The sequence below is a fragment of the Brachionichthys hirsutus genome, chromosome 21 (genome assembly GCF_040956055.1).
Source record: "Brachionichthys hirsutus isolate HB-005 chromosome 21, CSIRO-AGI_Bhir_v1, whole genome shotgun sequence".
Taxonomy (NCBI): domain Eukaryota; kingdom Metazoa; phylum Chordata; class Actinopteri; order Lophiiformes; family Brachionichthyidae; genus Brachionichthys; species Brachionichthys hirsutus.
The window spans coordinates 4,718,482-4,745,383 of NC_090917.1; the positions used below are offsets into that span (position 1 = coordinate 4,718,482).

Here is a 26,902-nt window from a genome sequence, read left to right on the forward strand (position 1 = left end):
TTTACTTTGACGTGCACGATCATATAAACGTGTCTTGGGTCAATATGCCACAGTTGCTCCCATTTATAAGATCAAAATGGCTTCCACACATTTCAAGCAATCTTTAATTGTTTTAAAAAAAACCTTTTGCATACAAATAAGAGCAAAATAATGGGGTGTCAAAAGACAAAAAAAATCTAATTACATATAGTGCTCATTTTCATGATATAACTAGAAAAGCACTCAGAGCGCAGACCTCCGTGGAGCAAAAATAATGGTCCTACATTTATGGTCTATATTTTTTAGATTCCTTAACCATGAAAACATAGAAACAAGGAATAGTACCCAGTTTTAGAAAAACAAAATCTCAATAATATCCGCAATCCGGATGAAACTTGGTGGTAATATAAAGATCCCCACCCTACATGACTGCCAAATTCATTAAGCATCGGTCAATAATCAACCGAGACATCGAGGAGCAAATTTTAAAGCTCCATTTACTGCAATGTTAAGGAAAATTACAAAGTGATCCAGAATACAGAATCTCTTCTGGATTAGCTCCCAAATGTAACCATCTATTCCTGGTAACATTCCCATCATCTTCCTAATATTTCATACCAAGATCCGTCTGTAATTTTTTAGTTATGTTTCTAACAAAAACAGCCAGGTAGGCAATACCTCCTTGGCGGTTGTGTCTCCTCGTGTCTGTTAACGGACATGAATTACATTTCATCTGCCTAACATACATGACGCTTAGCTTGTCTTTTGATGCAAAACATTTCAGGAAGCTAGAAAAGAGGAATCACAGCCGGAACAAACAAAACATACAGCCCAATATCGTGTCGAGATTTCAGATCAACTTTAACGTGAAATAAAAAAAGACTTTTCAGCAGCGGAGTCGTGTTCGATTGATTAGAGCATTAGACACTAGACAACGTTAGCAGATGTTAGCTTTGTGACGTTAGGTGAGGTTAAACGCAGTTAGCGTGGACTTACCGATGTCGACAGTCGCGTCTCCTGAATAGAAAACGTAGCTTAGTGTAGCTGACGATCAAAATAACATGGAAATTAACGTTTTGGAACTCAGGGCCACGGTACAACACAACACAACAGCTCTCATTCAAACATCAGCTCCAACCACCATGATTGGATAACGCCGACCAATCAGAGGCGAAGCTACTTCCTCTTCTTCTTCTTCTTCTTTGTGGGATTTATCGGCGGCTGGCCAGCTTTACGAAGGGCATTACCGCCACCTTCTGAACCGGGGAATGGATCAGGCTACTATTTCCACGAATGCAGACTCTGTGCTTATTGAGTTACACTTCTTCCAAATATATTTGTGTTTAAAAATAAAACTAATAAATAAATAAATAAATCAAACAAACCTTGAACACTAAAATAAATAATTAGATTTCATTTTATGGTTAAAAATTCACTCGCTTTTGCTGCACCTCCCTCTCCACGTATGTCCTTCATCTCGAATCCTTGGACCCCCAATCGCCCAAGGATGCATTCGCTCGGATACATTACTGAGGGGCAAAAGCTCAATCCACCCACTCCCAACTCCCAACAGGAAGGACAGGGACCGTCATGGGGGCGGGGTCTGCATCTACGCTAGATCAGACCTCAACTTCACCGTTCTACCAGAACTAGGAACAGACACAGAGTCTGTCTGGGTAAAAATCATTTATCCCAGAGCTAAACCTCTGGTCATTGGCGCAGTATACAGACCCCCAGACCAAAATTCATTCTATGATTTATTGGAGAAGCATGTGATCGGCTTGGGAAGCTCGGAGGTCATTCTGATAGGAGATTGTAACACCAATGTCCTTTGGAAAGACACCCCGACTTTCAAATCCCTCAGCAGCTTCTGTAATTTGCATAACTTTACCCAGCTGATTCAGCAATTTACAAGGGTAAGCACCACTTCTAGAACCATCATAGACCTAATCCTGACATCGGACAAATCTAGAATCAAAAACAGTGGTGTCATTGAGTGCAATTTAAGTGATCACAACATGATCTTCTGCACTCGAAAAATTCATAGACCTGCAGCCCATTGTCATACCACAATAAACTGCAGAACCATGAAGCAGTACTCCCCAGAAGCTCTAACAACAGCGCTGGAGGAAATTGATTGGTCTGAAACTTTAAACTCCGCCTCTGTCGAGGGGACCTGGTCTTCCTTTAAATCTGCATTTCTGTCCGTAATCGATAAGATAGCACCCATAACTGCTGTTCGGGTCAGAGCCCGTACAGAACCTTGGATGAAGGGGGAAATATTGAATGCCATCAAGCTCAGAAACAAATGTTACTCTGAGTACAGAAAAACCAACAACGAGGAACTACTTGAAAAAAGCAGAAAACTACGCAATGAGGTTAACAAAATGATAAAAAATGCCAAAGAGAATTTCTTAAATGAGAACATTGAGGCAAACAAAAGCAACCCACAAAAACTGTGGGAGGCCCTAAAACAATTAGGCTGCAGCAACAGACTCCAAACAAAAACCAGTAATATCTGCATTAACTCAAGTGGTTCGCTCCAGACCGACAGGTTGGTGGTAGCAAATTGTTTTAACAGGTTTTTCACCACTATTGCCACCCTGTTGGTCAGCAAACTCCCCCCACATTCAGGTCTGTATGGTTCTGACCACATCCAAACTCACTATGAGAAGCTAGGTGCCAAAAAGGACACTTTCTCTTTCACACCTGTAAATACCGTTGATGTGCTAAAAAAACTAATTGCCCTTCAACCTAACAAGGCCACAGGCCTTGACAACATACCCACCCGGTTCCTCAGAGACGCAGCTGTCTCTATTGCCCCCGTGGTAACCCATCTGATAAATTTATCCATCAATCAGTGCCACGTCCCACAGGAATTCAAGACGGCGCGGGTTATCCCTCTGTATAAAAAAGGAAACAAATTAGAACCTGGCAACTACCGCCCTGTTTCCATCCTTTGTTCCATCTCAAAGGTTATGGAGAGAATAATCCAGGAGCAAATCAACCGCTACCTCGCCGAGCATAGCCTGCTCTTTGAATTCCAATCAGGCTTCAGAACATCCCACTCCACTGACACGTGCCTCATATATCTGACCGACTACATTAAGCGTGAAGTAGACTCGGGCAAGTACTGCGGCATGGTCATGCTGGACCTCCAGAAGGCCTTTGACACCGTTAACCATTCAATCCTATTGAATAAACTAGGGGCGATTGGTTTTGATAGCACATCAACAAACTAGATGAAATCGTACCTAGAGGGACGAGAACAAATGGTAGACATAAAAGGAACCTTGTCCTCGCCCCTCCCGGTAAGCTGTGGGGTTCCTCAAGGCAGCATTCTAGGACCGTTACTGTTCATCCTATACATTAACGACATGAGTGCTGCCTGTAACTGCAAATTGTTCCTGTTTGCTGATGACTCAGCACTCCTGATTTCGGGAGAGGACAAAGTGCAGGTTGAGGAGGCTCTCAGCTCTGAGCTCACCAGAATCCGTACTTGGCTTACCGATAACAAACTGTCAATACATCTTGGCAAAACCGAATCGATTCTTTTTGGGTCTAAACACTCTCTACGTGAGATAAATGTTAATGATTTCAAGGTCACAGTCGATAATACAGTCATCTCCAGCAAAGAAGAGATTACCTATTTGGGCTGTGTTCTTGACAAATACCGTATTTTCTGGATTATAAGTCGCGGTTTTTGTTATAGTTTGGTCGGGGGTGCGACTTATAAATCGGAGCGACTTATATATGTTTTCTTTTACAAAATCTGTGAGCGCAGAGACAGTAGCCTACACATTTCTATAACAGGTGTTACAGGGAACTCTGTGACCCGTCAGAATCTGTCGCGTTTTCTGGAGGTTCATAGTTATCTGTCACACCTGTTATCTAAAAACACCAATTAGAAGGGCTGATTGAAAAGAAAGTCATATTCCGCGGCTTACAAGCTTCAGATAGTGAAATATGGAGCCGAAAACGGCAATCGAGCAGCAGAAAGAAAGTTTGGAGTGAGCAAAAAACTTGTAAGGGACTGGCGAAAAGCGGAGGTTATGCTTACTGAAATGAAGAAAACAAAGAAAGCTAATCGCGGGCAACAAGCTAGGTGGCCACAGTTGGAGGAACGAGTTCACACATGGGTGCTTGAACAACGTGCTTCTGGAAGAGGTTTGTCAACGGTGCAGTTGCGTCTCCGCGCCCAAGTGGTTGCCAGGGAAGTGAATATAAACGGCTTTGCGGGAGGACCTTCTTGGTGTTACCGCTTCATGCAGTGCAAACGCCTCTCTATCAGAGCTAGGACGACACTGTCCCAAAAACTGCCAGCGAACTTCCAAGCCAAGGTTGACAGTTTCCGCGCGTTCATTGAAAAGCATGTAAGTGATCACAACGTGACACCGGATCATATTATTAACATGGATGAGGTCCCCCTCACTTTTGACATCCCCATGGGCCGAAGTGTTGCAGAGAAAGGGCAAAAAAGTGTGAATATCGTTACAACTGGTCATGAGAGATCACACTTCACAGTGGTGCTGGCATGTTGTGGAGACGGATCAAAACTGCCACCGATGGTCATTTTCAAACGAAAAACCATGCCAAAAATCCAATCCTCCTCAGTTGAAATCGCCGTGAACGAGAAAGGGTGGATTGATCAAGAAATGATGAACTTGTGGCTTACAAAGTGCTACAATAAGCGACCGGATGGCTTCTTTAGAGCACGCAAAGCTCTGCTTGTGATGGATAGCATGAGAGCGCACATCACACCACAGTTAAAAAATAAATTAAAATTTTTCAACTCCATACCTGCCATCATCCCTGGAGGCTTAACCAAAATACTCCAGCCACTTGATATCTCCGTGAATAGGAGCTTTAAGTCAGTTTTGCGTAACCTGTGGGAGCAGTGGATGACGGATGGAGAGCACAGCTTCACGGCAACCGGGAGAATGCGCCATGCAACTTTCCTGGAAGTCATTGAATGGATTGACAAAGCATGGGCTTCAGTGACAACCGCAACCATCCTGTCGGGATTCAGAAAGGCTGGAATAATTGGAACTGCAACTGACGACGAGTCTGATGTAAGCGACGTAGAAGAGGAAGCGGCGTCTTGTCTACCTGCCGAGTTGGGGGAGTTGTTCAAAAGTGACACCGAGGATGAAGATTTCCTTGGATTTCGTTTTTCTGAATAAAACCTGATATTTTGGTAAACGTGTTAGCATGTTCTTTGTGCTATATGTTGTTTGGTGTTGGATTTTATCAAATAAATTTTCCCCAAAAATGCGACTTATCCTCCAGTGCGACCTATATATGGTTTTTTCTTCTTAATTATGCATTTTTTGGCTGGTGCGACCTACAATCCGGAGCGACGTATAATCCAAAAAATACGGTACCTGTCTGGTGATAGTATGACAACTAAGGTGATCAAAAAAGTCAATCAGAGAACAAGATTATTGGGCAGAATGTCTGCTTTTGTCAACAAAAGTGCTCTCCGGACGCTTGCTGGAGCCCTCGTTCAGCCCCTCTTTGACTATGCTAGCACCTCCTGGTATTCAAACATCAAAATGTCCCTGAAAACCAGGCTCCAAACCTCCCAAAACAAACTGATTCGGCTACTCCTCAATCTGGGGCCCATGACCCAACTTCTTCCTGGACATTTTGCTAGCCTAAAATGGCTCAGGGTAGAAGACAGGGTTAAACAACTCAAAATGGGATTGGCATTTAAAATAGTCAATGCAGCTCTGCCCTCAGTCCCCTCAATCCCTGCATACCTGACGGAACACCTCCACAGATTTATTGACACCCACAGCCACAACACTAGAGGGAGCTCAAACAACAACCTGATTACCCCCTCCTATAGGACTAACATGGGTAAATCATCTTTTTACAATACGGCCACCCAAGGGTGGAACGGATTGACTCCCGCCCTCAAAACATGCACCTCTTTGGCCTCCTTCAAAAAGGCCCTAAAAATACACCTTTTAGGGGGACAGAAACGGAGATAGTCATCACGACTGTCTCCGGATCAAACCCCCCCTCCTTTTTTTTGTCCACCTACGTTGCACGTATTAATTGCTTTAGTAATTTATTGTAATTTATGTAAGTTATTTATTGTCATTTTGCATCAGTGGTGTAATTTATTTTAGATTAATTGTTAGTTTGCACTGGTGGTGTAAAAACATTTTATTTTTGTTTTTCTAATGTTACGTTGCATCAATTGTGTAATTTAATATTGGTTTTATTTTTATTTGTATTGTTAATTGTGGATGATTTATGTACGAAGGACTTTCAACGGAAACAAGCCCGCAAGGGCTTTTTTGAAATGCTCCTCTTAGACCGGATGTTTGACGTTATTTGTACTGTAATACATGCTACTGTGTGACTGTACTTGTACTCTAACATTCTATCTAATAAATATATTCATCATTATCCTGCAACCCCCTCTCTCAGGCAGAGGCAAAACTTTCATCTTCATGGATTTTATAGTGAGCGATGCAGTGAACTCTATTACAGTGGAGCGACCACTCTTTCTCTCTTTGTGTTCTGTGTGGTTGGAAAGTCTGACTGTTCAGTCAGATTGCCAAAGTTCTCATTGAGCACTGTGCTACTGCAGCACAAAATAGTTTTCTCATTTACGGGACAGCATTAATTAAATCATGTTCGGACTTTACATTAAAAATATATGATTGATGAAAAGATTTTGTCATGAATAAACTGCTGGGGGGACAGAAGGTTTTTGGAATTAACTAACGCTAACTCTTAGAAATAGTAAAGCATCAAAATCAATGTTATCAATTATTGTCTGTCAAGGCTGCAACATCCTCATCCCAAATATTCCACTTTGCACCTCATTTTTGGAAAATCATTTTATTTTATTGGAAAAATCACAAAATATGGTTCTGATAACATTCCCAACATTTCCTGAAAATGTCATCAGATCCGTCCAGAACATTTTAACGAGTTATCTTGCTAACAGATGGACGGACGAAGAAACGATCACAATCACATAACCTCCATATCGCCGGAGGTATTAAGAGAGTTGTATGCCTCAACACTCATCGCTGTGTTGCATATTAACCAGTTATCTACCATAACTTCAACATCAGGAAATGTGCTGCCTCCTTACTGCATTATTCGGCTCCACTTATTTATGCGAGTCAGCCTTTTCACACATGAAAATCATTAAGTCCAAGTACCGTTCCACCATGACTGATGAACATCAGCAGCTTACTGTCCCGACAATGCATCCCTGGCTGATTCAAGTCAATGCAAGTCATCAAAGTAAGCTGATGTAAATACAAAAAATGTTCACAGTTAATTAAATTGTGTTATGCAATATTGGCTTATGCGGTTACGCAGGGTACATCAACATACATTGTAAATAAAGAATCCTCAATATATTTGAAAATACTTCTATGTTTTGCATTTTTTTAGTGGGTAGATCTTTGTGACTTGGTCATTTTACAAGTAGCTCACATGCTGAAAAAGTGTGAGCACCCCTGACCTAGAGAGCAGCCAGCCCCTGATCCCAACCTGCACCAGTCACACAGCTACAGAGCTCACCCACACAACTGGGGGTCAACATCAAAGAAAAACATCAATGGAAAATATTGATGAACATCAAAGCTCATATTATCTTCAAGAACATATAAAAAGAGGACTTTTGAAGGCATACTCCCATATCACATGAACCCAACAAGTGTAAACAATGTGGAGGAATCCAGACCCAAATCTAGCACACAAGAGTCGCAGGAGCCCTCCTGTACTGAAGCAACACAGGTCAGCCAGGTGGAGATCATCCCCCATGCTGGTTCCAGTGTGCAAAGCAGCCTAGAGTCCCTTTCAACTGAAGCAACACAAGTCAGCGAGGTGGAGAACATCCCCCATGCTGGTTCCAGTGTGCAAAGCAGCCTAGAGTCCCTCTCAACTGAAGCAACACAAGTCAGCGAGGTGGAGAACATCCCCCATGCTGGTTCCAGTGTGCAAAGCAGCCTAGAGTCCCTTTCAACTGAAGCAACACAAGTCAGCGAGGTGGAGAACATCCCCCATGCTGGTTCCAGTGTGCAAAGCAGCCTAGAGCCCCTTTCGACTGAAGCAACACAAGTCAGCGAGGTGGAGAACATCCCCCATGCTGGTTCCAGTGTGCAAAGCAGCCTAGAGTCCCTTTCAACTGAAGCAACACAAGTCAGCGAGGTGGAGATCATCCCTCATGCTGGTTCCAGTGTGCAAAGCAGCCTAGAGTCCCTTTCAACTGAAGCAACACAAGTCAGCGAGGTGGAGATCATCCCCCATGCTGGTTCCAGTGTGCAAAGCAGCCGAGAGCCCCTTTCGACTGAAGCAACACAAGTCAGCGAGGTGGAGAACATCCCCCATGCTGGTTCCAGTGTGCAAAGCAGCCTAGAGTCCCTTTCAACTGAAGCAACACAAGTCAGCGAGGTGGAGATCATCCCTCATGCTGGTTCCAGTGTGCAAAGCAGCCTAGAGTCCCTTTCAACTGAAGCAACACAAGTCAGCGAGGTGGAGAACATCCCCCATGCTGGTTCCAGTGTGCAAAGCAGCCTAGAGTCCCTTTCAACTGAAGCAACACAAGTCAGCGAGGTGGAGATCATCCCTCATGCCGGTTCCAGTGTGCAAAGCAGCCTAGAGTCCCTTTCAACTGAAGCAACACAAGTCAGCGAGGTGGAGAACATCCCCCATGCTGGTTCCAGTGTGCAAAGCAGCCTGGAGTCCCTTTCAACTGAAGCAACACAGGTCAGCGAGGTGGAGAACATCCCCCATGCTGGTTCCAGTGTGCAAAGCAGCCTAGAGCCCCTTTCGACTGAAGCAACACAAGTCAGCGAGGTGGAGAACATCCCCCATGCTGGTTCCAGTGTGCAAAGCAGCCTAGAGCCCCTTTCGACTGAAGCAACACAAGTCAGCGAGGTGGAGAACATCCCCCATGCTGGTTCCAGTGTGCAAAGCAGCCTAGAGTCCCTTTCAACTGAAGCAACACAGGTCAGCAAGGTGGAGATCATCCCTCATGCTGGTTCCAGTGTGCAAAGCAGCCTAGAGTCCCTTTCGACTGAAGCAACACAGGTCAGCGAGGTGGAGATCATCCCTCATGCCGGTTCCAGTGTGCAAAGCAGCCTAGAGTCCCTTCCGACTGAAGCAACACAGGAGAGCAACAACACAAAAACTCCCAAAAGCCTGGAGAGCAGCCAGCCCCTGATCCCAACCTGCAGCACTCACACAGCTACAGAGCTGACCCACACAACTGTGGGACCGTCATGTGGTGATGACAGTCACCCAGAAAAAAAGACGGTAACATTTCAGATTGAAACCATTGAAGATGTGGACAGGGCGATCGATCAGCTGAGTAAAGAGCTCACTCAACATCAGAAACAACAAATCAAGCAACACGGTGTCCATAAACATATAACAAAGGGACTGGATGACGTCCCCATGGAACAACAAGTCCGTAAGTTCCTAGTTGAACGTGACGAACAGAAGAGAGTGCCGGAGAAGCCTCCACGTAGGGCTTCCAAAGATACAAGTTTGAGAAAAAGTGACAAACTCACCCCCACTAAAGCAACACAGAAGAGCAAGGTGGAGAGGCCCCAAACCAGTTCACGAAATAGCCAGGAGCGCTCCTCTACCGAAGCAACACAGAAGAGCAAGGTGGAGAGGCCCCAAACCAGTTCAAGGATGCAAAGCAGCCTCGAGTCCCCCCCCAGTGTAGCAACACTGGAGATGTATGAACAATTATTGCGTCAGAGACTTAAAGAGTTGGGGACAGAGATTCAGGTGATAGACAAGGAGAACTCACAGCTGAGGGAAATAAATGAAAAGCTTGAACATGAGAAATACCTAATCGAGCAGAACAGCATCAGTGAATATGCAGCGATGGATGAGCTGTTTACTATCCACATGAAAGAGCTCGAAGAGCTCCAAGCCGAACATGATGACCTGGCAAAAAATTATGAGCGGGACAAGAAAGAACATGAGAGGCTTGAGGAAGAGATTCAAATCATGTTTGAACCAGCGCTGAATAAAAAGAGTCATGAGGCATCACCTGTTCCAGAGGAAGACACCCCCCCGGAAAAAAAGCGTAAACGGTTTCGATACAAGAAATTGGGGAGAACATTGAGGAAAGCATTTGGAAGGATAATAACAAGACTCCGTTCAGCCTTTACAGTCGGAACCACAGCGTCAGCAAAGACGTGAGGAAAGTGAGGAAGAAACCAGAGATGAAAATGGAGATGAAAATGGGCAGGAGAACTCTAGATTTGGTCATTTGTTCTACATTTTACAATACTGCCACCCAAGGGTGGCACTGCTGACTCCTGCCCTCAAAACATGCACCTCGATGGCCTCCTTCAAAACAGCCCTAAAAATTCACCTTTCAACTTTTGTGTAAATATGTTAAACAGTGAATAATACCCCCATGTGATGTTCAAACTCAGTCTTCGGCTGTCCGGGTAACGGATCGACAGCTCCTTCTGATCGAAGAGGCCGTGGCTTGTCCAGTGAAGGCAACTTAAACGCTTTTTCCCTTTCATTGCGGACGCTCTGTGATCCTGAACCTGTTTCAGTCCCCTTCTCTAATGAGTCTGAGTCGGTCTCAGATTGAGCCGAGTCTGGCTGGATTTCATCTCTAGAGTCAGACGCTGTCATCTCTTGAGGCTCGTCTGCTTCCACTGTTTCCCGAGTCTCAGCATCGGCTCCTTCATCCTCCTTCCATTCAGGCGGGGTTGCAACGGTGAGCTCCGTCTCTTCATCATTTCCACCCCCCGATCGAGCCAGTTCTTCATTTAGAGGTCTGGCCTCGGATGATTGTGGCGCCTCGGTGTCTTCCTCTAACAATCTAGAGTTGTAGTTTGATCTTTTTGCCAGTAAGTTCAGAGATGCTCATTGATTCTGACATATTTGCTAGGAGATTAAAATAACAAAAACAAAAACAGTAATAATCTTCTCCCTGGTATAGTTCCTGAAATAAACAAATGAATGAGTTCTACCTTCATGAAGGCTGCCAGGTTGGGGTTGTAGTCGTACAGGGAGGCGATGATGTTGAACTTAATCTTGACCAGGATGCCTTCACCCAAGTTGTGCTCGTTGGCGATGGCTGCCAGAGCATGGAACAGTTCGATCTGGGCAGTCAGAGTAAAAGCCTCTTAGGAAACACCGAATATGAATGTTGATTTCCGTGCCTTTAGCAAACATTTTGGGCTTTTCCTGATGATTGAATTCAACACACAACAAAGAAATACTGAATTACTTTCTATGTTCACTGAATGGCGCATTACGACGCTCATTAAATGAAATTAACATTCTGATCAGAGAAAAAAAGAAGCGACTTCCTACGTGGGAAGAGATGCTCTGTTCATTTTCTCCTTGCCCTCTTTGTCTTCCCAAAGCTGAAAGAAAATTACGCAATTGAAATTTTGTGGACTCTGAACGGGATAGGAAACATTAAATAAAACATATTGCAATAATCCAGATTAACGTAAATACTTTGCTGAAGGTACAACTGTGGGTCAACATCAAAGAAAAACATCAATGGAAAATATTGATAAACATCAAAGCTCATATTATCTTCAAGAACATATAAAAAGAGGACTTTTGAAGGCATACTCCCATATCACATGAACCCAACAAGTGTTAACAATGTGGAGGAATCCAGACCCAAATCTAGCACACAAGAGTCGCAGGAGCCCTCCTGTACTGAAGCAACACAGGGCAGCCAGGTGGAAAGCCCCGATACCGGTTCCAGTGTCGAAAGCAGCCTGGAGCCCCTCTCGACTGAATCATCACAGGGCAGCCAGGTGGAGAGCCCCGATACCGGTTCCAGTGTGGAAAGCAGCCTGGACCCCATCTCGACTGAATCAACAGGAGGCAGCGAGGTGGAGAGCCCCCAAACCAGTTCACAAAGCCAGGGGGAGGACAATGTGACCCAAACGATAAAATTGTGTGAACAATTGTTGCTTCAGACTCTTGAAGACTTAAACACAGATATTGAGGCAATACACATTGAGAAGAGAGACCTGGCGCAAAGAAAGAAAGTGTGTGAACATGAGGAATTACTAATGGGTCTCGAGCCCATCTCCACTGAGGCAACACAGGTCAGCGAGGTGGAGATCATCCCTCATGCCGGTTCCAGTGTGCAAAGCAGGCTGGAGCCCCTCTCGACTGAAGCAACACAGGAGAGCAACAACACAAAAACTCCCAAAAGCCTGGAGAGCAGCCAGCCCCTGATCCCAACCTGCAGCACTCACACAGCTACAGAGCTGACCCACACAACTGTGGGACCGTCATGTGATGACAGTCACCCAGAAAAAAAGACGGTAACATTTAAGATTGAAACCATTGAAGATGTGGACAGGACGATCGATCAGCTGAGTAAAAAGCTCACTCAACATCAGAAACAACGAATCAAGCAACACGGTGTCCATAAGCATATAACAAAGGGACTGGATGACGTCCCCATGGAACAACAAGTCCGTAAGTTCCTAGTTGAACGTGACGAACAGAAGAGAGTGCCGGAGAAGCCTCCACGTAGGGCTTCCAAAGATACAAGTTTGAGAAAAAGTGACAAACTCACCCCCACTAAAGCAACACAGAAGAGCAAGGTGGAGAGGCCCCAAACCAGTTCACGAAATAGCCAGGAGCGCTCCTCTACCGAAGCAACACAGAAGAGCAAGGTGGAGAGGCCCCAAACCAGTTCACAAAATAGCCAGGAGCCCTCCTCTACCAAAGCAACACAGAAGAGCAAGGTGGAGAGGCCCCAAACCAGTTCAAGGATGCAAAGCAGCCTCGAGTCCCCCCCCAGTGTAGCAACACAGGAGATGTATGAACGATTATTGCTTCAGAGACTTAAAGAGTTGGGGACAGAGATTCAGGTGATAGACAAGGAGAACTCACGGCTGAGGCAAATAAATGAAAAGCTTGAACATGAGAAATACCTAATCGAGCAGAACAGCATCAGTGAATATGCAGCGATGGATGAGCTGTTTACTATCCACATGAAAGAGCTCGAAGAGCTCCAAGCCGAACATGATGACCTGGCAAAAAATTATGAGCGGGACAAGAAAGAACATGAGAGGCTTGAGGAAGAGATTCAAATCATGTTTGAACCAGCGCTGAATAAAAAGAGTCATGAGGCATCACCTGTTCCAGAGGAAGACACCCCCCCGAAAACAAAGCGTAAACGGTTTCGATACAAGAAATTGGGGAGAACAATGAGGAAAGCATTTGGACAGTGACGTGCAGTCAGGGGAGACATATAAAATCATCATATGCCTCATATTCATATAAAATCATATGAATATCATGTATTTGTATTATTAAAAATAATATAAAAATCATATAAGATATAATATAACATCAGTGATATTACATTATATATTTTATGATTTTTTCATTTTTAATAATACAATTAGTGCGTCACGTGTTCTTGTGCTCAGCGGCATTAAAATACTGCAGAATGAGGCCGCATGTAATACAGCCTGCAGCCCATAGGAGACCCGTGAGTGATTCAGCGCACTCATCAGCTGATGCTTTTTGTCATAAACTGATGAGCCAGGTTTGTGACAATATGTAAAAAATTCTAGTACGAATTTTTAAACAAAACACGTTAAATGTTGCCAATCAAATGATGAACAAGCTGTAGGTTCATTTATTTGTAAATCTGACTGTGCCTCACCAGACATGAACCTCACTGCATTTGGAAGTATAATAACAAGACTCCGTTCAGCCTTTACAGTCGGAACCACAGCGTCAGCAAAGACGTGAGGAAAGTGAGGAAGAAACCAGAGATGAAAATGGAGATGAAAATGGGCAGGAGAACTCTAGATTTGGTCATTTGTTCTACATTTTACAATACTGCCACCCAAGAGTGGCACTGCTGACTCCTGCCCTCAAAACATGCACCTGAATGGCCTCCTTCAAAACAGCCCTAAAAATTCACCTTTCAGGTGGGCAGAAACGGAGATAGTCACGACTCTCTCCGGATCAACCCCCCCCCCATTTTTTTAAGCGTCGTTATATGCTTAAAAAAAGCAAAGCCAACAAAACCAAGCAGAAAGTCCAATTTGTAGAGGAAAATATTATTTATTGTCTTTAAGCTTTATTAAAACAGTAAAGCAATAGGGCATGAGCACTTCATTTCTATTCAGTTACAAAAATACACCAGAAAAAAAAGCCCTTCATATTTTATATTCAGATATTAGGATTCTTCATATTTTGTGGTTTTCTTCAGTTTGATCTTCAGCTCAGACATTAGAGGATTTGCAAATCTGGGAAGACAAGAATCATAAATATATTTCACCAAAAAATATATTTTTTATGCACTGATTGTAATACTACCAATATATGATGAGACTGTACCCTGGATGTCTTGGCGGAGTCAATTTAGCTTTGATTTTGGGCTCATCTTGTCTGGAAGTGTCATTTTTCTCCTCTGGATTTGTGTCAGGTTCCTGTTGATGAAAAGACTGTAATGGCATGCATATTACCCCAGCATCAGAAAAAAGCAGCTTATAATTTTTTGTTTGTAGGACCTGTGTGAAGGTTTTCTGGCCATTTCCATCTCTCATTACTTGTGTCTTTTTTAAAGTTGGAAAATCTGTGCCAAGTCCTAAAAAAACACATTGTTAACATTTACAGATAGATGAAACAAAAAAAACCCCAAATTGACATGTGTGAATGATCTACCAGGAAGTTTTACTCCAACGCTTTCAAAGCCTGCAGAGACTTGGACTGGCAGCGATGAAGCAGGTGTGGGATTCACCGAGGGCATGTGCAGAAGCGCCCGGGGATTTTTGGGTGGCCTGACTCGAGGGTTTTTAACAGCAACTCTCGACCTTTGCGCAGTAAAGTCCAGTACAGAGACGTCCCCCTGCAACCAAAACAAGATGGATTCACACAATCTCTGCAGATTAAGAATGCTGTCTGACTTTATTTGAAATAAATAAATATCATAAGAAATAACTTTTGTGTAAATATGTTAAACAGTGAATAATACCCCCATGTGATGTTCAAACTCAGTCTTCGGCTGTCCGGGTAACGGATCGACAGCTCCTTCTGATCGAAGAGGCCGTGGCTTGTCCAGTGAAGGCAACTTAAACGCTTTTTCCCTTTCATTGCGGACGCTCTGTGATCCTGAACCTGTTTCAGTCCCCTTCTCTAATGAGTCTGAGTCGGGCTCAGATTGAGCCGAGTCTGGCTGGATTTCATCTCTAGAGTCAGACGCTGTCATCTCTTGAGGCTCGTCTGCTTCCACTGTTTCCCGTGTCTCAGCATCGGCTCCTTCATCCTCCTTCCATTCAGGCGGGGTTGCAACAGTGAGCTCAGTCTCTTCATCATTTCCACCCCCCGATTGATCCAGTTCTTCATTTAGAGGTCTGGCCTCGGATGATTGTGGCGCCTCGGTGTCTTCCTCTAACAATATAGAGTTGTAGTTTGATCTTTTTGCCAGTAGTTCAGAGATGCTCATTGATTCTGACATATTTGCTAGGAGATTATTTTGAAATGACTCACTGCTGGTTGATCCCAGGAGTTGAGTTCCACCACAATCACCGGGCGACTGGTCCGCTGATGGAAGTTCGGCGCCACCCACCGGTTCAGATTCTCCTGAATGCGACTCTACAAGTTGCCGTTTTTCTTTCTCCGTAATTGATGTTCCACCTTGTTCTTCACACGATGGCTCTCTTCCTATGTCCATTTGCTGTCCAGGCACAAGCTCCCCTTGTTTTATGCCACCAGGCTCCACTGACAACCCTGCATTCAGCCACAAGTCAAGTATTTCCTCTTCGATTAGGCTCACTGCTTCTTCGGCGCGACTCCCCTCTGATTCGATCACACGCTTTGCCATTTGTCCAGCTGATACCACAGTTGTATCTTTCAGTTTGGACTCACTCGTCATGATTGCTTCATCAGCTTCTTCAATCCCCTCGTCGCTTATCTCGAGTGCTTTGTCTGACCGTCGATTTTGTGTCTCCTGTGGGCCTGACTGGGAAATGAATGCATTTTCTTTGTCATTCCTCTTTGTGGTTTCCTCATCTGCTATCCCCACTGCCTGCACATTTAACATTTCTGTTTCATTTTTGGAAAGCAATTCATATTCTGCTGCCTCTTCCTCAACGCCATGGCCTGTTTTCTCCATAATGATGGCTGGTTTTTGGATTTCTTGCTCACTAATCTGAGCAAATCCAGATTCAGGATCGTCCTCTAATGAACTCGGTGTTCTGTGGTCATTTTGCTCTGGGTTTATGAAGCTTGCTGCCTCCTGTGCTTCAGCGTCAATCCATTTTAAAGCCTCTTCGGTACATTTGACCACTTCCTGCGCCCCAACCACACCTGTCATCTGGCAGTCCTCGATGCTTGCGCCTCCCTCTTTGACCGCAGGACCATCATCCATCCCGTACTCGACTAAAAGCTCCGCAGTCTCATTTTGCATCTCTTTACTCATCTCACCAGTCTCGTCTGTTAAACCAATACAAACGGTAAATTCCTTCAGTGAGTCAACCAACACTATTGCTTCCCCGTCCACTGCCTCAGCAAGCCGCGGCTCCAGTTCTCGTGGCGATCCAGCATCTTCAGAGTCTTCCAACAGCCTTCCAACGTGATCCTCCTCAACCAAATCGATGCTGCTCTGAATGTCTCCCGAGCGTTCTCGCTCCTCTTCTATGTGGTTCCTTACCACTGGACAGTCAACACCAACGTCACAGCTGCCGCTTCGGGGGCTCTCCAGCTCCCGGCTCCCTGCATCCTCTTCTGATTGCGCGGTCTGTATCTCCTCAGAGTCTTGTACTCCCAGGAACCTCTGTGTTGTAATTCCACCTGGCCCGGGCTCAATGTTGTATTCAGGAACTCCGTCTTGTGTTTCCTCAGATGCTGGAGTGTTTTGCTCCAGCGACACACCGAGCCGGCCTTCGCACTGCCCCCGGGGAACATTTTTAAAGTGCTCACTTGTTTCCCGTTCCGTCACGCCTTCAGGTTTTACTGTAAGTGCGCTGGCTGGACGTGCCAGCACCAAGTTACCGTCTTTGTTGCCCACTTCGCGGGAGACGCTCTCTTCCTCTGCACGACCCTCAACCAGAAAGCTCTCGTCGATGGAAGTACCTGTTGTCACATCAGAATTCCGAGCAATCAGATCAGCGCGGCTTTCTGTTTCAACGCCATCTGTCTCGTTTGTTGCATTTTCTTCTTCTTCGACAGCAATTTGCTTGCGCTCATCCTCAGCTTTATCGCTTTCACGTCTGCGAGGCATCCCCTGCTGTCTTCCAACATCAGCTTGTTCGTCAGACACAGTAACATTTCTCTCGTCATAAATGGGCAACTCTTCCCCAGCTGGGAGCTGACATTCACCTTCTGCTTCTCCTGCGGGCCTTCTTTTCATTTCGGTCGCCAGCCGCGATGCACAATCACGTTCTTCTCCTTCGGTATTCATCACAGCCGCGTCTCCCTCATCCCTCGGCTCACTTGCATCTTCCGTAGACATATTATCATCCTCCTCCTCTTCTAGTAACAAAGCCACAAACAAATTCTCCTCCGCGTCGTCGGCCTTCAAAACCTGTTGGTCTTTGTCGTGCATTTGATTATTTTCTGCCATGATTTGAATCTTTGTGTTGGTTTCATCTCTTTGATGATCATCCAGAATCCTTGTCTCCTCAGCACCAGACTTCCTCCTGTTTTCCCCCGCACCGTCAACCACGGCATCATCTGTAAGTCCCGTTGCACGTTCCCCGTGCTCGTCACTCTCCTGCATCTCATCTGGTTTGCGAGTGAACAGTTCACTGACGCCATTGTCAGTGACAAGCAGCCCTGCATCACCTTGTCTGGGTTGAGAAACTTCTTGATCCCCCGTGCCTTCAGTTTCGGTTGACGCTTTGGCCTCACTTCCTACGGTAACCTGCGTTTTGCATGCGGCGTTCTCCTCTTTTGCCCGTTTGTGGACGTCTGTGGTGCAAACTTCCCAGGCAACAACCGACTGAGATGTGCTAATCACAGAGACTTTTGAAAGAGGCCGTTCCTCATCGGCGGCCGCTCCTCTGTCATCATCCTCAGCGTCGTAGCCTGCCGGCCTGTCACAAGCAGCTTCAGACTCCCGGAAGGGGTTCGGCTCATCGCTGACGATGTCAGGGGGATCTGGTCGCAACAATCTGCTGACGGCTCCACTTATATAATTCTGAGGATGAAACGGAGACAAAGAATTGGACACGCGCTCAAATAATCTTTTACATCACTTGCGTTTTACATGACATCACGCGTGACCTCACTTTAAACACCGCATCAGCATTTAAAAAGTCAAAAAAAGCATGCAACCTCAAAAACTATCTTAGCTCTTAATTTACTTTCAACTTTTCATGGCTTCTACATTTGGGGTTGGGCCTTTAGTTTCACTTCAGGGAAATCTCACAGTTAATCAAGGTTATTTACACAATGAGGTCCTTCCAGCAGTTCAGGAAGAGTTTGGAGAGTTTCCTGCTCCGACATGACAATGACCGTCAACAAGGACGGGGCTCTTCACAGGGCTGCTCGCCAACTCCTCCTTAGAATTCCTAAACGCTGTTTTATATCTTCCAGCCATTTCCGTTTGATGCCAGACATGCAGCTGAGAATCATTTTTAAACCTCTGAAACAATTTAGCGATAAGTGAACATATCAGAGAATTTGTTCACTGCATTTCTCTTTGAACTAATTGGATCCACTGTTATTTGAAAGTGAATATTTTACAGATGTGTAGTGGAAAGCATCTTGGTACATTCCCTCACGGTGTGGTAAGGAAGCTGCACCATCCGGGACGAGTACAGTACTCACTGATGTACTCATCCATGCACACTTGCACAACATTAATATTTATTCCGTGTACAGTTTATTTCCTTCATTGTTTACTCGGTTTGGTGAAATGTTAATTCCACAATTCATTGTTCCGGTTGCTCAATGGTAATAAACTTCTTGAATCTTGACTAGGAAGCACTTTATGTCCTGACTGTTTGGAATCAGCATATGGGGGTTTACAAGAACAACTCTCTGAGCTTTGTCTCTACTTCCTTCACACATTTCTACAAAAGTGCAGAGAGATGATTTATGTTTGTGTGTGTGTGTGTGTGAGAGAGAGAGAGACAGAGAGGCACACATTCTCAGTATAAAACAACGGTTCAACATGGAAGGTTTAACACGATACTGCTCACCCAAACTGTCCAGAAGGTCCTCTCCACCCTGGAAGGGAGATTGTCGTTGTCCATCTTTACACTTTTCCCCTCTCCTTGAATCTGTCACCATCTCACTGAAGTTCTTCTGGATCAAGCCAAACTAGCCTGACGGCTTAATTATTATTATTTGTATTTCTTTTTTACAAGATTACCGGTAATCCGAAGCGTGACAGGAGGCTTTGTCCAAATGTGACCACCACCGGCTATCGTACCACCTCAGTTCCTCATGCTGACATGTAAGGTGTGACAGTTTGAGGAAGAGGATGATTAACACAGCTGAGCGTAGCAAGGCGACGGGTTGTGCAGTTTGCGGATGTGCATCATCATGAGAGCGACGCTTCACTCAAGCGACAGGGGAGGTTCAAAGTAAAACAAAGAACATGTCAACAGTGAATGCTTTCTGTATCTGTCCCAGGAAGAGTTCATTAGAAGCACAGCGCCGGATGCAGGAATAGAGAAGCAGACTTTGGATGAAGAAAAGTATTCATAGTCCATTTAAAAACAACAACTCATGGCGTTCCATTTTGATCAGATCCATGGATTTATTATACTGTATGTATCTAACATCTAACTAGCCAACATACAAAAACAGATCTGAGTTTTTGCAGACAATATTAAGAATTAATGTCCCCAGAACGAGCAATACAAATAAAACCATAATCTAGTATGAAAGGAAAGGAAACATTCATGTTTCCAGTTTTTACTTCTTTGCACAGCAATGACCGATGCACTTTATGATCCGAAGGGAGGAAGTGCTCAGTTTGCAGAGTTTATTTCAGAGGACAGACGTTAAACCAAAAAGCAGAAGCAGATTTTGAAATGTTTGACAAAAAAGAAGAAGCTGATTTGATTTATTTTTTATGTATTTATAAAATGGATTGTTGTGGTTGAACTCTTTGTAAAAAATAAATAAATCAGGATTGTTGGACAAAGAAAAATAACATAAAGAAATACAGAAAGATAAAAGCAAAGCTACAGTTCTTCCTTAAAAATATGACTATAGTTATATAAAATATATATTATAGGATATATTGTGCACTTTAGGGCTTTCATGGAGAAGATGATATTTCCTCAATGGGCTCTGAAAGAAAGGACACAAACATGAACAAACGCTTTACTGAAGTTCAGATTTACTTTAACTCTACGATTAATCTGTGAGACCACAGATGTAAATTATTGACACTGACTCACCTGTCCAGGTTCGATAGACAGGAAGCTTGAGTGCGGGGTGTCTGATCTCCACGCAGACTCTCAAACGTGCTCTCTCGTTTTCCTTTGGACTCCCGCTCAAGTTGACTCTGTTGATGTGGAGCGCGCCCGGGTCCTCCTCTATGTCTTTGTCGACGGCTTCACCGGCCTCTGATTTAGTTTCCTCGTCCCCGTCGCTGTCGCTGTTCCCTCCATCCACATTTTCATCTATGTATGCTATTCCCTCAGCATCAGGGTCTGCGATGGCGCGTTCTGTTTCTGTAAGCGCACAACGCAGCGTGAAGAGAGCAGCATATGCTCGTACAAAGTTTGTTTACTGAAATGCAATTTCAAGTTTTAAATTGTTTAATTTGGCTGCCTGTATTAAGCTATAAATCCCCTTTGAAGAGGGCGGAGTAAACAGTTCCTCTGCCTTCTGGAAAAAAGCTTTTCAAGCAGCATTTCAAATAAAATTTGATCCAAGCTCCAATATATATTGGAGGATGTATTCCTGCATCCCCCAAAATGCACCAGGGGCAGTGCTTTTCATCAGACACTCCTGCCAATAATGCTACACCCCCCCCCCCTCTCTGTGTGTGTTTATTGATAAAGGCCAATTACTTATGTCTCGTTCGTTCTTCCGTCTGTCCGGCGGTCTGATTGTCTCACGTTCCAGGCCCGTGGACTTCTCCAGCGCGCAGACACTTTTCAGTTCCCTCTGACCGTCATCTCCCATCTCTTCTGTCTCACTGGACACCAGCGGCGAAAGAGTGTGTCCTCCTGCTGCCCAGAGCAATTTGGCCTTTGGGTGAACTCCTCTCAGCAGGAGAGAGAAGACGCCAACGCCTTCACTGCTCCAGCAGACCGAGACCGACGGAGGAATGGACGGAGCAACTAAAGGAACATAAACAGAAAGCGCGAATGAGCGATAAGGAATTAAACCAGTGTCCTCACAAATGCCCCTCCCCCCCCTCTAAGTTAAGATATTGTTGGAATATTCTCCATATTATACAGCAAGAGAGAACAAGTCAAGTCAAGCTGGACGTCATGATTCATACCAACTTCAGCATTTCTCCAGTGTCTCACAATAGGCTCAAGCAGGGAGCAGTGCTCCACTCTGCACATGATCCCTGCTCCTCGCTCCTCTTTCTCCTGATTGGTTGTCTTCCTCTTCAGGGAGGCCGTGGCCCTGTACAGTCTGGGATGAGTCTGTAACGGCCCCCACATCTCTCCTCCTTCTATCAGCTCCTCTTCCCTGTCATCTCGTTGTCCCCCTCTGAGCTTGAGCCAGGCGACGGATATGCTTGGAGGGTAGAAATCAGTGATTTCACACCCCAGAGTCCAAATCTGATCAGGGGAGCAATTGGAGCCAATGATTTCGGACACAGTCGGCCTCTTGTTAAAGCCTGTTTGGAATAAAATGGAGACAAAAGGACTGTTTTTAACCTACTCCATAAAATGTTATGCCCTTTCTTCTGTTCTTTCTCACCTCTGGTCTCACGGGTAATGGGCTGCTTCAGGGCGACATGGTGGACACTGACCCACACTTTGGTGCTTCCCTGTTCCAGTTCACTCCTCGGTAGTTTGCATTGGCTGAATGCCGAAAAGAAGCCTTCAGAGTTAGGCCGAGGCGAGGAGGAGGCCTGGGAGGCGACAGGGCTCAGCTCACCCCCCTGACAGAACCAGCGGAATGTGATGACATCAGGATGAAAACGTGATGCCCGGACAGTCATGCTGATGATATCTGGAAGGGAGAAATTGCTGAGATGCATCGTCACACATAGAGACGTTAGTATTTATGGTGAACTGAGCAACAGCAGGACAACAAACTACCTTACCCGAGTCATGTTGGGTTTCTGCCAGCTGAATTTCTGACACTTCTGGAGCAGCTACAAAATTTGGTTTTACATGTTTACCAAACAGTTGCTTACACAAAACTGGAAAATCATAGAGAGGTGCAGGGCAAAAGCAAGGAAGAGGAAAAATCTTTTCTTACACAGAATTGAAAACTTCTCCGATACTCGTTCTACCACGATCTTGTCTTTGCCCACGTAGGACACCTGGCACTTGAACACAGCCCCCTTGTGGATTGAAATCTGCGGGATGAAGGTGAGCGAGGAGATCAGCTGCTGGGACCCACATCCAGATGAGTGCAGAGGAGCCTGAGTGTGCAGCTTGTAGTACCCAATTCTGCCTCTGGAGGACAGAAGAGGGCCTTTCTCTGATGCTGGGGAGGTAAGAGTTAGACCATATGGCAGATGAATGGTGGTTAGGGGGTTATAGAGGCAGTTCAAGTTAGTTTTGGTTGGTCCTGTGTGGGTGCAAAGGTTATAAATTGTTAGGAGAATTAAGGGTGAAAAAGAAAAAGAAGGTTTTATGAGTAGCCGCAGTGCAAATAATACACATTAATGAATACATTTATGAAACATCAATACAAACACATTACATTCTGTTCAAAAGCTGCAACCTCCACCTGCAAGTGACTGCAACCGTGCAAAGTAAGTAAATACTGAATATGCAAATGACTAAACCTTCGTGGTTGAATTATAGCCGGGAAACAAATGCAATATGACATAACTAATTATTGGATAAAAACTTTGGGCTATGTGGGGAGGCATCATCCCTTACCTGCGACAGACGTATCAGATATGGGTGTGTCATTGAGGAACCAGTCCGTTTGGACTCGCTCCGCCCTCCTGCCTTCAATGCTGACGGTCACCCTGCCCTTTTGGCCTACAATAACACGCGGAGGGAGGATGACCCCTGACACGTTCAGGGACTTCTGTTTCTCTGAGTGACGAGAGAACGACAGAGGTAAAGTGTGAGAAGATGCCCACGCCAGGCTCCCGTCTGAGTGGTTCTGACTCACCGTCCCGTCTCCGCCAGGAAAATCCAAAGCAGAGCAGGAAGACCAGCACCAGGGAAATGCACATCAGAGCAACAGATGCTTTGGCTGATTTCGTCAAGACGAGAGGCTCATCTGAAAGGGAACAGCGCGGTCGGTATAGACTGCCCGCTCGCCTGCGAGTCCAATCGAGTCAGAGAAGTGTTGATCCTACGTGTGTAGATGCTACCTTGCCATTTCTCCAGGTATGCTGAACTTTTGACCGGGCGAGCCACCCCAGGTTGGTCGACGGCACACTCCACCCTGCCGCCGAGCGCCTTCTGCTCGGCGCTCAGCGTGTAATAGTGTCTGGCGCTGTAGGTCCCGTCCGGGTTCTTTTGGCTGTCAGGCAGGTCAGGGAGGGCCGAGCCATTTTGAAACCAGGACACAGTCATTTCCTCTGGGTAGAAGGTCTCCACGTCACAGCAAAGGGTGAGAGGACTGTCGTCGGAGCGGGGCGGCAGGACGGAAAGCCTGACAGAAGGGAGATCTGAGGAGGGGAAAAAAAGCCGTTTTCATTTTCAATTTTCAGATCAAGCACAACGTCGCAGGGATGTGGTCAGATGATGTGCTTATATCTGATCTGATCAATAGAAGTATTGATCATTATGTGCTGTGCCTTTGTGTCCCTCACAGGTGATATTGAGCAGGAAGTCCAGCTCCTGAGAGCTGCCGTTGTGCGACACTTGGCAACCAAAGGTCACGTTCCGGTCCTCCCGAGACGGGTAGATGGTTAGGTTCCCCCCGGCTGTGTAGTACCCATCTGGACCCTGTTCGCCCTCAGCTTTGCCGGCGGCTTGAATCGTTTCCCCCTCTTTAGTCCAGGAGAAGAAGACAGGAGGAGGGTAGAAGCCATTGGCGTGGCACCTAAGGTGGCTCTCTGTCTCCAGCACCAGCCACTGCTCAGGGACCGAGAGAGTCGGCGAGGCTGAGAGAGAGAAGTGAAAGAGATCGAGGTGTGAACGGCTCAGTTTCAGTCTCCTGTTAGATTCTAATGTTCACTTCACCTGAACAAAGACATACCAAGGATGCTAAATGTGACGTTGTGGGAGAGCAGGACTGTGTCTTGGTAGCTGACGGTGCATTCGTAGACCCCTCGCAGGTTGAAGCTGGCTCTGAGGACGGTCAGAGAAAAGTCCCCGGTGAGGAAGGCGTCTGTGTCCCAACTGAAGCCTTCCTTTATTTGCGTCTCTTCTTGTCTGAGTGAGGCGACGTCAGAGCCGCTGCTTATCCAGCTGACTTCAATGAGAGACTGATTGGCAGGCGGGGGGGTCGTCACACGGCAGGGGAGGGTGGCATTTGCATTCGGGCTGGCCTGTATTACACTTGGACACGCTGTGAGGATGGAGAGAAGATGAAGTCTTTACTGAGCAGCGTTCACTGGCTGTTAAAAACAGGATGAGAACGAGAAATCTAGTGTCGAGAAGTCCGTCCATCCATCCCATAATGTAAAGAAGTATATTTGTCTTCGACTTATCTATCTATCTATCTATCTATCTATCTATCTATCTATCTTTCTATCTATCCATCTAAGTGTTTTTAGATAAATAAATGTGCTAAATGCACCATTTCTCAACAACGGTTCACCAACAGCTCAATGTCGTAACCTGTTTCGAGTCCCCTTTATTTTTTTAAACCTGGCACACGTTTCAAAGCATGAACGGCCCGCGATAAGGAATTTGGGTGCAAGGCGTTTGAGTTTCATGAAATATTCCACTTCACATTCTTTCTTTTCACCACAAATCGTAGATCAATAGCATCTGTATACCTCCTTAGACCAGTGTCAACATGCAGCTTTTCTGTGCGTTCTGACCAACCTATCAGCTTAATTAGTAACAAGTACAATAAATACTCCCAGGCAGAAGGACAAGCACTTGTAAACTCGCTTTGTGTGAAGTCTTGATGTTGTTGTTACGTGTGATTAATGGAAAAGGAAAAGAACAAGAGGATACTTTCATCGTGTTTTCTGACTAAATATCAGGACAATGATTCACCAATCAAAGCCAAATTCACACTAACAGCCCAATATTTAATTTAATTAAAATGACTTAAAACAGTCAAATAATAATTAGCAGAAACTTATCAATACTTGTAATGCCCAAGTATGAAATATTACATTATTATGCCATACTTTATTCTGGTTATAAATATAGCTCCTATATATATATATATCTTTAGTCCATATATATATGGTATAATAATCAAATAGGAATGATTTTGACTGATTTTGAAGTACTGGCATAAAGCATTCATATGTATTGATCTGAACGCTGCCCACAATAACCTAACACTCCCGTGTGTTGACCGCAACATACAACATAAACCTAAACACAATATGTTGATTGTACTACCGGTAATTCTGACTGTAGGATAAGATCTTCATTATACTACGATAAAAACATTTTTTGTGTATGATGTAAAACATCCTTATAAGGAACTTTACTGTAATACTCAAGCCATCCTAAACTTTTTTGTTTTTTGTCTGCATTTGTGCTCAATAGTGACAACATACCTGACGTTAGTCACTGCTAGAGTTTTATGCAATTTTATTTTATTCAATCCATCCTAAACTGACCAAAATGAATTATTCCAATCCCACAAGGTGAACTCAAACTTGTGCAAACCTTGTCAGCATGAGAAGAAACACCAACACGGCCCGAGTGTGTGAAGACACAGTACTCACCATGCTTTATGAGAGTCAGCAGGGTGAACCAGACGAGGACTTTACACCTCATGACCAGGCTTGTCTTGAGACCAACTTCTTATCATCAGGCTCTTTTTGCCGCCTTATATAGAGGATTGAGGCGATAGTGGGTGGGTCGTTCCAGCTGGATGGGGAAATAAGGAATATTGTCCCTGTGCCTCGGAGGAGTGAAAAGGAGGTCCTTGATATGTTTATGCCCTCCTAAATAAGCGAGCCGTGGAGGCTCAGATCGAGCGGAGACGGGAGATGTGAGGGGACACACAAGTGGGCAAACTTGAAATTCAGACCGGCCTCTGGCCAAGGCTTTGGAGCTACTTTGCATTGGTGCAGTGTTGCAATGGACAGACAGAGAAGCGCGACCATGCTGAGCTTATGTGGGCAAACACTCAGGCGAGACTACATCTCTTTTTTATCTGGATAAAAGATAAAAGATGTGGTGCTGACTGCAAAAAAAAAGATGCTAAAGACAGGAGAATGGTTCTTTTCTCCCCTTCTAGCTGTAGAGTCAGCGCCCGCTATGATGGGTCTCGTGGATTGAGCCACAATAACCCTAGATATTTGAAATTATGTCTGCTTTCTACCCCCCCCCCCCCCCCACACACACATTTAGCTGGTCATAACACACATCAGTCAGCAGAGATGGGCTAACGACCTGTGAGTTAATCTTGTTATCTCCCTGCTTTATATGGCAACAAAAAGCGAAATTGAAATGTTCTAAAGAAAAGGTTAATGTGTTCCATTTCCCTGTTTGTGTTCAATTCTTTGTGCCCATTGATGGATGAGTGACGTCGTTTACTCTTCTTTGTTGTTGTGACACCTTTGTTCCTTTCATCAGGCCCAAAGATTGAGTGAACTTCAGGAGGGCTGGAGAAGAGGAGGAACATTTGGGTTTGGAAGGAGTGAACTAACACTGAGCTCTTTTTGTTGAGATTTTGTGGTTGTTGTAATATAATATAACCATTTCAT

At 45.0% G+C, this 26,902-nt stretch overlaps 1 protein-coding gene and 1 long non-coding RNA gene across 2 annotated transcripts; both read right to left on the minus strand.

The window, feature by feature from the left end:
- Window positions 1-14,097: 14,097 nt before the first annotated feature.
- Window positions 14,098-15,120, minus strand: LOC137910510 (uncharacterized). The gene is made up of 5 exons (XR_011106054.1): window positions 14,969-15,120; window positions 14,659-14,842; window positions 14,505-14,581; window positions 14,332-14,423; window positions 14,098-14,240 (listed from the first exon to the last, which is right to left on the minus strand). It is a non-coding gene; the product is annotated as an uncharacterized lncRNA (long non-coding RNA).
- Window positions 15,121-15,638: 518 nt separating this feature from the next.
- On the minus strand, window positions 15,639-25,967 carry si:ch211-180a12.2 (uncharacterized). Its single transcript, XM_068754864.1, is given in 14 exon segments — window positions 15,639-15,670; window positions 16,303-17,067; window positions 17,428-18,133; window positions 19,128-19,242; window positions 20,348-20,627; window positions 21,407-21,754; window positions 21,838-22,154; window positions 22,347-22,575; window positions 22,977-23,138; window positions 23,218-23,328; window positions 23,423-23,722; window positions 23,867-24,160; window positions 24,256-24,567; window positions 25,916-25,967. Coding segments are annotated over 14 exon segments (4,023 nt in total).
- Window positions 25,968-26,902: the final 935 nt, after the last annotated feature.